The sequence below is a fragment of the Limanda limanda genome, chromosome 12 (assembly GCF_963576545.1).
Source record: "Limanda limanda chromosome 12, fLimLim1.1, whole genome shotgun sequence".
NCBI classification, from domain to species: Eukaryota; Metazoa; Chordata; class Actinopteri; order Pleuronectiformes; family Pleuronectidae; genus Limanda; species Limanda limanda.
In genome coordinates, this window is record NC_083647.1 from 10,567,528 (window position 1) to 10,579,831 (window position 12,304).

Sequence of the window (12,304 nt, forward strand, 5' to 3'; positions counted from 1 at the left end):
AGCGGTGTTCCTAGAGGAAACAAGCCGATGCCAAAACGGTTCTATTTGTGTTAAGTCATCTTTGTATTTTTCCGGTGGTGTATGACACCAAGCTGCACCAAGCTGCACCAGTATAAGAGTGAAGGGTATCTCGTTGATGTCAAAGTTGGCACATGCAATGACCGTTACATGATAATGCAGCTTAATTGATTGTTGTTTCGTGCTGTACTTTTGCAGACAATTTTGAAATGGTGTTTCGTCCTGCGCTGCCCATACAGCCACCAGCTGTTATTTTTTCCTTCTGTAGTCCATTGGCCGGTTGGCTGGCGAGTCCAATGATTTCAGTCTTTCCACTGGGTTATCCCCCTGTCACACACAGCTGCTCCGCCACTTTAAAAGAACCCCAGATTAGACTAACAAGAAGCACAGCAACAGCGTATGATTTTGTGGTCACAGTGCTGCAGCTTTTATTCTGGGATCTAGATATTTCTGTGTGCGTGTGTTTGTCCATGTTGCTGGACTGGTGAATGCTTTTGATGCCATGTTATCCCTGGTTTGTCAAAGATTACATGTATTCAAGCTTAGGTCAGAGGTCCATGTTTTCAGTTGCCAGTGGTAATGGACTGGAATTACTACCACGGAGCTCATCCACTCTCTAATGCTCACACTCAGTGTCCTTCTCCCTCTGTTCTATCATCTGTAATTCACTTACATAAGGCTCAGTCCTGCTTTGTGTCACATTTATCTCATAATAAATCCTGTGATAACATTTTTTTATTAAGTGATGCTGCAGCATTTAGTACCCCATCTATGTTGGGGGGGGGGGGGGGGATTAACAACCAGGACGTATTTCAGTCCAAGTGCACAGGGTATAACAGTAACAATGTTGTGAATAAAGTTACGTGACAATGCCCATGTTAATGTATCAGTCCCTGTGCTCTGTGAAGTTGTTGTGCAGATGACAGTACGTCATGTAGATGTTCAAAATGGAACTCTTGTGCATTACATGTACATACACACTCCTCCAGCCCATCCTCAGCCTCCTCTGCTGAAAATATCAGAGTTTATACGGGTCACATGGAAAATTTCTTTCCAAATTATTTTTGCCTTGCCAGCAAATATGTTAATACATTACTCTGCAACAGTTTCCCAATCCCGTTATGCAACATCATTATTTAATTTGACATACACAAGTGTCAATCAATCATTAAAATGTTATGTGTATAGCCCATATTCACAAACGCAATTTGTCTCATAGGGTTTAACAAGGTGCAACACTCTCTGTTCTCTACCCTCACAACAATAAAAAAGAAATACCCAACAAAAACCTGATTAACAAAGGAAACAAGGAAACAGTGTCATCTTAAAGTGGTGATACTAATGTATAGTGTGTACTTGAGGATGGGTCTCAGTATTATGGGTTTGTTGTTTTAAAACTGTTTAATGAATACATTTTTGTGGAAGTTAATTTTGACAACACAGTACTGACTTACTGTATGAGTCAACAATAACAGGCCTTCACTGAGTCGCCTCACTTGAATTTAGTTATTTTCGAACCAACTTCACTTCTGTGTGTGTCTTTGGGAAAGTGTATTTGTTTGTGTTTATGTGTATGTGTGTACATGCATACAAATGTGTCCAGGAATGTATAACTAGTAGAAACAAAAGACAAAAAGTTTCTCAGTCCACTGCATTCAGCCAAAAGCAGCTCAGTGACCAGGCTGCTCGAAAGCCAATGAAAAGACTCAGATTCAGCACATGAAGTCACCCCTCGAGACTTTCTCTGGTTTGTTCATCCTTCCATTCTGCTGCAGAGAAATCAGATGCAAGACCACCACACAAACTGGTCGTTAAAAGTTACATTCCCCTGCTGCTCTTACAGACAGTTTATCATTTGTTGATATGTTTTCTTTGTTTGTGTGAAATGTGTAATTGCTGGGATGGCTGGCCTGCTGCTGGAGATGCTCCCAGGCCCGTTGTGTGAAAAAGGTCCTGGTATTTGGCGCTGTCACAAAACACCATTCAGGAAGTTGGATGGGACTTGAAAAGGGTTTCACAGTGCCAGTGTAGTCTATGGGAACGGTCGGTCCAGTGATGGTGCGATTATATTACTCCTTGTGTCCTACTAGGATCATTTATTTAATTATATTCCTCCTTGTGTCTTATTATTTATTATATATTTATAATATTTATATATTATATTATCAAATATAGGTAATAAATAGCAAAAGGTTTATTTTAATAATAATAATAATAATTTTTTATTTTTATTTAAGGAGGGAGAGGAAGGAAATACACTCCAAAGAGAGAGCCGACAGATCACAGTTACTAACATACATCATTCATCAATGCCAAAGTCTAAGTGATTTAAGGTAGAGTCCTAATATAGCGATAATATGACACATCAAGCATGGAGGGTATATTCAGCAGTTCTGCCCTGACCTGGTTTCAACTCACTGTCCCTCAGCCTTTTACTGAGACCAATGAGCCATGAAGATGGCAAATAACTCCTTTAGACAAGCAAATTAGTTGAATGAACAGAGACGTGGTCAGAAAAGGGCAGAAGACACTCCTCAATTCATTACCTCCACAGAGGAAGTTGGGTTTTCTCCCCGAACTCAAACGATTGGGGAAAGTCAGGGCATGTTCCAGGTGACGATCTGGATTCAGGATTCTTTTACATTGCTGGGGATTTTTCATTGATTCTCCAGTGAACAATTCATGGATCTTGAAGAAAATAATCAGGCACATTTAGGTAACTGATGTTTATGAGTGTGTCCAGCTGGAAATTAAGGGGACAGTTGGGTATATGCTCTGAGTGCTTCTCTAGTTTCTCATTTGTGCTCAGTAACATTTTAAGTTCCCAAACAAAGTGTGTGTTGTACGGTGGCTATGATTTGATCCAGTGATGTCAATTGAATAAAGTCATTGACCACATCAGTGAGATCCAAATCCATGCAACAATGCAGCTACAGTCGGCCGGCTGTGCAGTGCGTGTGCTCCAGTGAGCAGGGCTGCAAACCCATGTATGAGGCCAACTGAGTTTCTCAGCGTGTGAGCTGCCTCTGGTGCACAAACTCACACGGAGGCATTCTCTGGGAGACCACCTACTATTGCGTTTCTGGGGTAAAGTTTCCCCTGAATGCCTGGTCCGCGAGGCCTTCAGGAGAGGCCCGCCCGGGTTGCCATGGAGCTGGGGCAGCAGACAGACTTTACTGACTATTGAAGAAGACGAAGAATTGGAAGGAAAGGAAGAATAGAAAGTAGAAGGGCAGAAGCAAACAGAGCTGAAGGTGCCAAGAACTCGAAATGCAGCTTTAGTCTATTTTAGTTTTACCCTCGACACACACTCTGAAGAGTTAATATAGAAAAGAACACATATTCAAATATTTGTTGTCGATATAAAAGAGTCCTGTTCTCAAATTGCCGTTATAATTTGTCAATTTGGAGCTTTGGCCAACTGATAGGAGTAAACCCTGTTCTCCATGCGTGCTTTTCTTCATGACTAGATTCATAATTGTCCATATGTGTGTGTGTGCGTTTGAGTGTTTGAGAGATCTTAGATGAGCCTGACTCTCTGTTCTGTGCAGCAGTGGTTTGTGGCCACGCACAATGTTTGCCATTGTTTCGTTGTTGATGCAGAACAACACAGTAACGGTAAAGTTCACTGAACCGTTCATGCAGCTCAATGATCATTAGTTTTATTAATTTGAGCACAAGAGCAAAAATGGTGGGAGGCAGATAGCTTCCAGCAGCACACACAGCAGCTACACAAAGCTTTCGTCCCTAGTTATTCATTCATTTACTTATTTATTTTCCAGTGTAATGGTCTCCACTGTTTCTGTTGTTATTATAATTGATTGTCATTAAAGGTTATTCTTCAGCTCTGACTTTTCAAATCTAACAAAAACAGTTAAAGGTACACAATGGAGAACAAAGGATGAATTACTTGCCAAAGCAAACACAGAATTTGGTGTTCGGCCTCTGAAACCTGACTGATTATAAATCCTGACCTGATTATATAACAGTTTTCTTGTGAACAAGTCAGCACACTGTTCAGAGTCACTGCCAAGTTTGCAGAGCAGCCTCTGCTCCTGTGGGAAGCTGATTGATTGTCCCTTATTGATCTCAGTCTTCATCAGTACAATGTAATGGCTTCTCTCATGAGACTGGCCTCACTCATTACTGTGTGTGAGAACTGTTGGAGACATCAGCTTTTTTAGCTCTCACCTCAGTGTGTTTGCTATAGTTTCAGTTTTGTTTGCTTCTATTATTTCCAGCTCACACAAGGACGCTGCTTTTTATATTGGAAGTCATTACAATTCATGAGCTGAGATGATGACTGTTCCTTATAGCTGTACTTCCAAGAAAGCGTACTAATTTTCTAGTAACACAAAATCTTTTCTTTAAGTTACCAAACAGCCATATTAAAGGGGTTGTGGTTAGGCGGTGAGAACAAGCACCCGTGCAATCTCTTGGTCAAAAGTCATAGGTTTGTATGCCATTTGTAAGACAACTGCACAGGTAAAAGGTGGTAGAGAACAAAACTTTTCTCACAATATTTTTGCTCTTGTGTGTTTCTGTGCAGACAAACTCTACATGGGCCCAGGTCAGTTGTACCAAGATCTGCAGAATCTAATCCATGACCTAAGCCTAGTCAACCAGATCTCCAGCATGATCAGCAGCCTCAAAGGAAACTACCAGGTACCGTACAACTGCACTCATCGCAATCACAAGAACAAATCTAATCACATTAAATCCTGATAGGGTAATTGGTTAATCAAGTTGAAAGGGAATCAGTAACAGAAAATACACACACACACACACACACACACTGTTTGCCTGTCGGTGCTCCTGTGTTGGATGCTCAGTTTACAGAGCACAGCCTGAGTGTTTGAGGCTGTTTTTGTGCTGCGCTGGTCGGTCTGTCAGAAGCAGAGTGGGAGGCAGAGTCTCAGAGGGACACGTGTCCCAGAGATGGAGGGAGGGAAATACTGATGAAGGGGGGTCAGGTAAGGCTAAAATGTGAGCTGTATTCAGCCAAGCTCTTTCACAATATTGAATTAAATATTTGAAATGACAATAACAGTAATCTTGCACTAAAGAAGGTCATGGTAGTTTGATTCCTGGTTCCCCCTGAAGTTGGTTATGAAGTGTGCAAACCTATAACATATCAAATATGCAGTTGATGATCTGTAGTCATCATCTCTCATGGGAGCAACTGAACAAACAATAACTCAAATTTATGTGTACACTATAGGGTTTCTCATACAGCTTGAAGCAATGCATAGAAGGTCGAGACATTGTCCTAAAGTCCTAATGATGCTTTGAATGGGAATTCTGTTATTTTTCAGTCTGGGCCTTGTGTTTATATAAACACAATCACCTCAGAAATCAAAATCTTCCTTATACTGTGTCAACAAAAAAAATGAATGTGATTATTTTTCTGTGGAGAAGAAAATTTTCCACATTATTGAATTTATTTAACCTAGGATTCTCATAGGTACTGTTTGGAACTGACTCTTTCTACTTAATACTTAATGTTTCTGGGGTTTTTTTTATCTCAAATTATACTATTGTCTCTAAATAGTGTGCAAATTATGTCTCTTTTATTCTCCTTTTCCTCTCCATTGTTCTCTTTCTGTAATGACAATGAAAGTCTCTGATAAACAACTTATGGCTTGTTTCCTTCACCTCTTTTCCTGATTGTTTCTTTCTATCCCTCCCATTTCCTGTTCACAGAATGTGAACCCCACCGTGGCCCATGACTGGGTATCAGGTCTCCAGAGGTTGATACTGAAGAAGGAGGAGGAGATCAGGGCCGCTGACCGCTGCAGGATCCAACTCCAGCTGCCTGGCAAACAAGACAAGTCTGTTTATCTTTTTTACCCACACATGAACACACCTCTTAAGCAATAATTGCTTTTTTATACACACAGCACATACAGCACTGTCATAGCCTCCAGTGTCAGTCCTTGCCCCCCCTCCCGCCCCCCGTCTTGTTTATCCTAGGTTTGTCTTTATCCCCTTTTACCCTGCTTTCTCCTTCCATCCTCCCAGCCTCCCTGCATGCCTTTAGCTTTGGTATTACAGTATTAGAGCACATTTGGATATTTTGGATAAACAAGTTTCTCCAACAGCTCCAATCTGAGGCATGAATCTCAGGGAAGGAAAACGGCATCAGTGTTTGCCACTAAAGTCTGCCCAGTGCTGCAGCTGCTGCTGAACCCGGACGCTCATGTCACACATTTACACACTCTATTATAATCGGCACATGATTCCCCCAGGGGTGAACTTCATTTTTGACTTTGTTACATTCTCTCTCTCTTTTGCTTCCTCACTCCATCCCTCACCCCTGCTGTATTCAGCTGGTGAGATTACCCACGGGTATATTTAGAAACACAGCTGTGCCTCTGTTATTCCTTCCTTGATCCCTGTGTTGCAAAGCACACACACAACACAGCACCTCTCACCATCAGCCAGTGACAGGAGGGATGCATATACACACACACCCACACAGACACATAACAAACACACACAGCATGTGTACATGACCTGCTGATAGAAGCGGTAATTGACATTGACTCCTATTGCATTTCTGTCACTGTCTGTCTAGTCAGTCAGTGATAAATAGACGGAATCAATTGACCCCTTTGCCGAGATTCAACCAAACACAGCTAACTTAATTTCCTCTTATGACGTATTTTACTCAAAAAGACTTAAATCATCAGACTGGTTAGTCGATGACAATATCCAAACATCAACATAACGGCTTAGAAAAAAAGGAAAACCTAACTCAGGCCCTCTGGCTGCAAAAGATGTTCACATGTCTCGCAAAAACATAAATCATTGAGTACGTCTCTGATGTTTGGTTAATAAAAACTCTGGTATTTTAACTCCCGCTGCAATGTGAGACTTTTTTTAGAGCTCTGATGACATTAACGCAGTCAAATATTAACTTTTATCGTTTTCGTTATTTCAAATTGCCTGATCTAATTTGGTCTCTGAAGGCCGGTTTGTGTTTTCTGCTTTAAATTACAACCCCATGCACAATGATATTTGTTTTCTTTTAAGTAAAATGACCAGGATATAACAGAACAACCATTTCATTATTCTGCCTGCTTTCCTTGATCCACCACAGTCTGCAAGCACCAGACAGCACACAGTAGTTTACTGTCAGTTACCCTGAAACACACTGATCCTATCCTGTATTTTGTGATATATATCGTTCCTTTGTTTGTAATCACTTTTTGTGTTTTGTTGTCTCTGTTTGCAGATCGGGTAAACCCACTTACTTCAGTGCAGTGTTTAATACTTTGAGCCCAGCCATCAAACAGTCATGGATCAGTAACTTGCAGATGGCGAAACTGGCTCTAGGTACTGTACTCTGCCTACCTTTACAATGAACTTGCATTATACAGTGTATATGTACTGTTTTTATATATGTATCTATCCCTTCAGTGAGTTTCCTATGATTAACCAATTACTTCTATTAAACATCTTTCCCATCTAAGGTTAACTATATATTATGAATATAATCTATATATTATAACTTCTGTTGCAGAACATGTTTTAAATGAATTATAAATAAGAGAATAAGGTTTTACAATGTAACTTCTGGATTCTCTCTTCTCTTTCTTAAACGTGTAAAAACACAACGCAGTCTGTACATTATTGAATCAATAACATATTTGTGTGTGTGTGTTTTTTTTACATCAGAAGAGGACAACCTGCAGGGATGGTTCTTTGCAGAGGATGATGGGAACCAGATCAAAAAGCAGAAACACCCCCTCTTGCTACGACAAATGCCTGTGGTCATGTCGAAACTACAGGAGTTCAAGGTGGGACCCTCTGATGTTATCTCTAACCAAAATGTTAGTATTTCTGTGTACGTCTCACAAAAGCAACCCCTTCTATATCATACAACACTTACTGTAGCATCAACCTCCCCAAAAATTAGATAAGCTTTTTTGTTACATATACGGTTGGTTAATTCAGGTGGTTGAAGCGTGGTGCTATTAACGCCAAGGTTGCAGGTTTGATCCCCATACGGTCCACAATGTTTTGATTCGATAACCAGTTTAGCTCATAAAGTTACAATATAATGTAACTGAATGTCATGGTAATACTCTAATATGGTGGAATTTGAAAGAAACTCTTGATGAATACTTTCTCCACTGCCAGTGTACATGTAACACGGGTTTAGTCACATGCTCTATACTGTGAATTTTAACCCTAGTATTATAGTATTATCAGGCTGGTGCATGCCAAAATAAACAAATAACAAAATAAAAGTAGGGAGGGCGTTTTTTCTTTTTGTTATGATCAATCAATAACCTCCACTCTAAAGTACATCTTATCACTGGTGCATACTATTTAATTTAATTTATTTTGTCTATAACAACCACCAGAAATAATCTTGGCCCCATAGTAGGTAGTAAGTAAGTTTATACATTCTTATTTTGTTTATGTTAGTTTGGAGTTTTTTCATGTTAAATCAACTGTCCGGTTGTCCATACATCTTTCTTGTTCTTGGTGTGTGGATCTCTCAAACATCACACTCCCCTTTGTATGTCACACAGTCATGTTTCCACCAGCATCGACCGACCCTGTATGTGTGACAGAAATAGCTGACATGTGTGGCCAGTTAGCTCAGCTGGTTAGAACATGGTGCTAATAACACTAAGGTCGATGGTGTGATCCCTGTACGCGTCATTTTATAAATTATACTGACATGTTCAAGCACTTTTAAATTGCATATGATTTAATGGAATCTTATAAAATGTGGGGGGGGGGAGAATTCCTGCTGGCGTGTGATAGGATAAATCACAACATTCTCTACCGACAAAGTATCTTTCGATTTAGATGTTTGTTTATTTATTTTGGCCTGACACTGTCACATGACACTGATTTGTTGACTGGAGTCAGATTACAACATGAAAATGTGTTAAGACGGGAAATAATTTAGAAAAAATTGAGGTCATATTATTGTGTGTTTTGGGCCAGGATCTAACGCCAAGGGGTCGATCCTCGTGCAGGCCATGTGGTTTGGAGAACATGAAGTTCTATTAGGTTCTGTAAGGAGTAGCAGTCATTCTTTTTAATGGTGTTATTGTTCCTCGACCATATTTCATTCTCTGTCGCAGCTCAGCAGCTCCTCTACTCCTGTCAGTGCTGACAAAGTCCAAAAATGGCAACTACTAAAAACTACTACTTCAACATGGCTGAACCACAGATCTTTGACAATTCTACCTTCACACTGATAGACACCTATTTGCCTAGCAATAAATACAACCTTGAACCCTTGACACTAGTATTGCATCTGTTTTATTGACTCTGTGAATTCCTATCTGTTGACTTTACTGTTCTTTCTTGCTTCCTCCTGTCCTGTGCCAGGTGGAATGTGCTGTTCATAACCCAGAGCCCCATGTCAACACAGAGAGCACAGCAGACACTCCCGTCGTGGGCCATGGATGTGTCTGGGTGAGACTTTTTTTTTTTCCATCATCCCCTGGAAAAGAATCACTGTGTTAGCGCAGATCCAAACAAATAGACAAATCAAGATCTTATTCCAGGGTTCACAGTGACTGCCGACTGTAATGAGGGTCTTTTCTACCCAGAGGGAGAACTCTATTTGTAGCTCTGTAGAAACACATTCGTTAGCCTCAACTTTGAAATCTAACTGCATTCACGTCTGCCTCTGAAGGTCCAATTTCCCGAGTTGTGAAGTCATTCCAACTTCTTTTTGTTCATTTGCCTTGAAGTCAGAATATGGGAAAATCATGGATGCTGTTAAATGTGTTGTATTTAGATGTTAAGAATGTTAAAACAACACATTTGGTCAGAGCATGAAATATAATTCATCATAATACACATTGTATATTGAATAATTTTGTTTCAGATCGGGTTGGTATCGCCTAATGTCATCGTCTTTTTTGAACAAATGCAAATGAATGTTGACGAGCGTGATCTTATTGTTCAATAGCTGATGCTATCAAAAGCTAACACTATTACTACATGACACTATTCTATCATCAAGTCCAGCCCTTCGTTTTCAAGGAGTCAGATTTTCCCCAAAATGCATCAGCAGAGCAGATGGTTACCCTCTTGCTGTTTATTTATTTAAGTGTCTAATGTGCCCTTGAGAAAGACTCTCAGGGTTTGAAAGTTATTGCTTCAGTATATAAGTTTGTCTCAAAATACACAATGAATTTCATAACCAAAGCTAACGGAGTGTTGTGTCTGTTAATAAAAAGCTTGGATCTGTTAAGTATATAAACATATCTTTAGTTGCTTATGTTCATGATGAGGTGATAAAGGAAATGTAGCGGAAAGAAGTTAAACTGAGGAAGGAAATTTTCCGTAATGTTTTAATGTGCACTCACTAATGTAATTAAACTTTGCTCGGGGAGAGACGTTTGTTTTTCTCATGCATTACATTGGGAATACTTCACCTGTTCTTTTGTATTGTTTGCTTTCTTTTCATACATTCTGCATTGGAACGAGGTTCACTCAGACCTCGGCTCCACAAATTGTTAAATACATCTGTAAAACAGTATTTTTTTTTGTTCAGGTTGCAAGTTGCACCAACCAGATGGGTCAGATAGCCATTGTGGCCATGCAGAACTCCAGCCCGAAGGTGACCGAGTGTTTCAATGTGGAGTCCCGGATTCTCTGCATGGCCTTTGTCTCAACTGAGCAACCCCAGGAAAATGGCGAAAAGGTCCCAGAAAACAAACACGTCCCTGCAGCAAAGGCCAGCGATTCTCCCAGTGTCTGTCTAGGCATGGAGGAGGGCAGGTACACATGGTTATACAGCGGTGTCATGAAAGTCTATCTGTAGGAACCATAAACATTTTTGTGAAACTACTACCGACACAAAGTAATTTGCTGTCAGTGTCTTAGTATCAAACAACAATAGTGTTTTTCTAGACCCCCTCATTTGAAAGCAGAGTTTAGCTTTGCAAGTAATTTTTAAAGGTCTTTGAATGAACTCAAATTTGGAAAAGCAGCCTCAGGGACAGTGAGGACACTTAAGGCCGCTCTGAGAGCTCCTACCTCCGCCAAGGCTAATGCCCTATCTCGCCCCCGTCAATGCTGCGTTTCGCATTCATCATCTAGACTTTGTGGCCGGCCATATTCTTATTTGTCCCGCCACAGTTTTAATAATAGCCAAAACATTTCTGTCACACGTCTCATAATAACATAAGAGCACTCGAACTTGTGGTTTTGCTCCATTGCCACATTTTGCTGTGGGCGATCTCTAATAATATCATGGTCTCAAAATGCATCTTGAGAATGTTTTGGTTCTTTAGTGTTCTGTTTTCTTCACATACACTTGTTTCAAGTACAAAAGAGTTATAGATATAAATTAAACTTAAGCATATCATTCCAAGTCGAACACAATTCAGCAAAACATTTCTCACAAACATCAAAGTAATAACTAGAGTCTGTCATTTGTTTGAACTACAATCCACAGCCAGTATCAAACTGATGTAATGCAGATATGAGTGCATGTTATATTTAACTATGTTTCTGTATTAAGTTCCGTACTAACGTTATCTCTCTGTTCAGTATCATCGTGTATAAAAGCAGCCAGCGGTCCAAGAAAGTACGTCTGCAGCATTTCTTCACCCCGGACAAGTCCACTGTCACCAGCCTGGTCTATAAGAAACCCTGTCTGTTCGCCGGCCTGGTCAGCGGCTCGGTGGCCGTTTACTCCAGATCACAAGGTGTGTGTGCGTGTGTGAGTGGGTGGGTCTGTGAATGTGTTTGTCTGCTATATTCTCAGAGTTCTGCTTTCATAGTGTTTGTTGATGATCTTAAATAGACATAATTAGGGTGATTACAAGGCTAAATCACTATTATTTTGCAAAACAGAAATGCATTCACTGAGTTAATTCGACTTTTTGACTCTGACATTGTTTACTTAGATATGTAGTCTGTGCCTGCTCAGAGTGTTGTAATTCATCTGACAATTCACGATGGATAAGAGAACTGTTGCTAACTTTACCACTTGACTTTCGATTTAGCAACTTTTGAGACAAAGCAACATACCTGGTGAGTTCTTCAATCAATAGGAGGATGATTAATGTCTTTAAACGCTGAAAAGTTTGGGGCTAAAATGACTCAGCTAAACATTTGTCCACACTGGATGAAAGGGGTTATTTTTAGAGATGTTGTTTTGTGGTCCACTCCAACTGCTTTTTTTCTCTGAGGTTGCCGTTACTGTTTAAGTCAGAGGTTCATTGTGAAAGCTCGGGGGGGTCTCTACTCTTGTGTGCCGAGGTTCTGTTTCCGTTTGCTCCGTTGTCTGGGAGAAGCC

The 12,304-nt window shown here is 40.3% G+C and overlaps 1 protein-coding gene across 1 annotated transcript in view; it reads left to right on the forward strand.

Annotated features, from left to right (window-relative positions):
* Positions 1 to 12,304, forward strand: part of arhgef10 (Rho guanine nucleotide exchange factor (GEF) 10) — a 49,901-nt gene that overhangs the window by 17,191 nt on the left and 20,406 nt on the right. Inside the window, exons 18-24 of the mRNA XM_061082757.1 lie at positions 4,568 to 4,683; positions 5,722 to 5,849; positions 7,256 to 7,356; positions 7,699 to 7,820; positions 9,376 to 9,462; positions 10,553 to 10,779; positions 11,554 to 11,711. Of these exons, the coding sequence (XP_060938740.1) occupies positions 4,568 to 4,683; positions 5,722 to 5,849; positions 7,256 to 7,356; positions 7,699 to 7,820; positions 9,376 to 9,462; positions 10,553 to 10,779; positions 11,554 to 11,711 (939 nt within the window). The remainder of the gene's footprint in view (positions 1 to 4,567; positions 4,684 to 5,721; positions 5,850 to 7,255; positions 7,357 to 7,698; positions 7,821 to 9,375; positions 9,463 to 10,552; positions 10,780 to 11,553; positions 11,712 to 12,304) is intronic.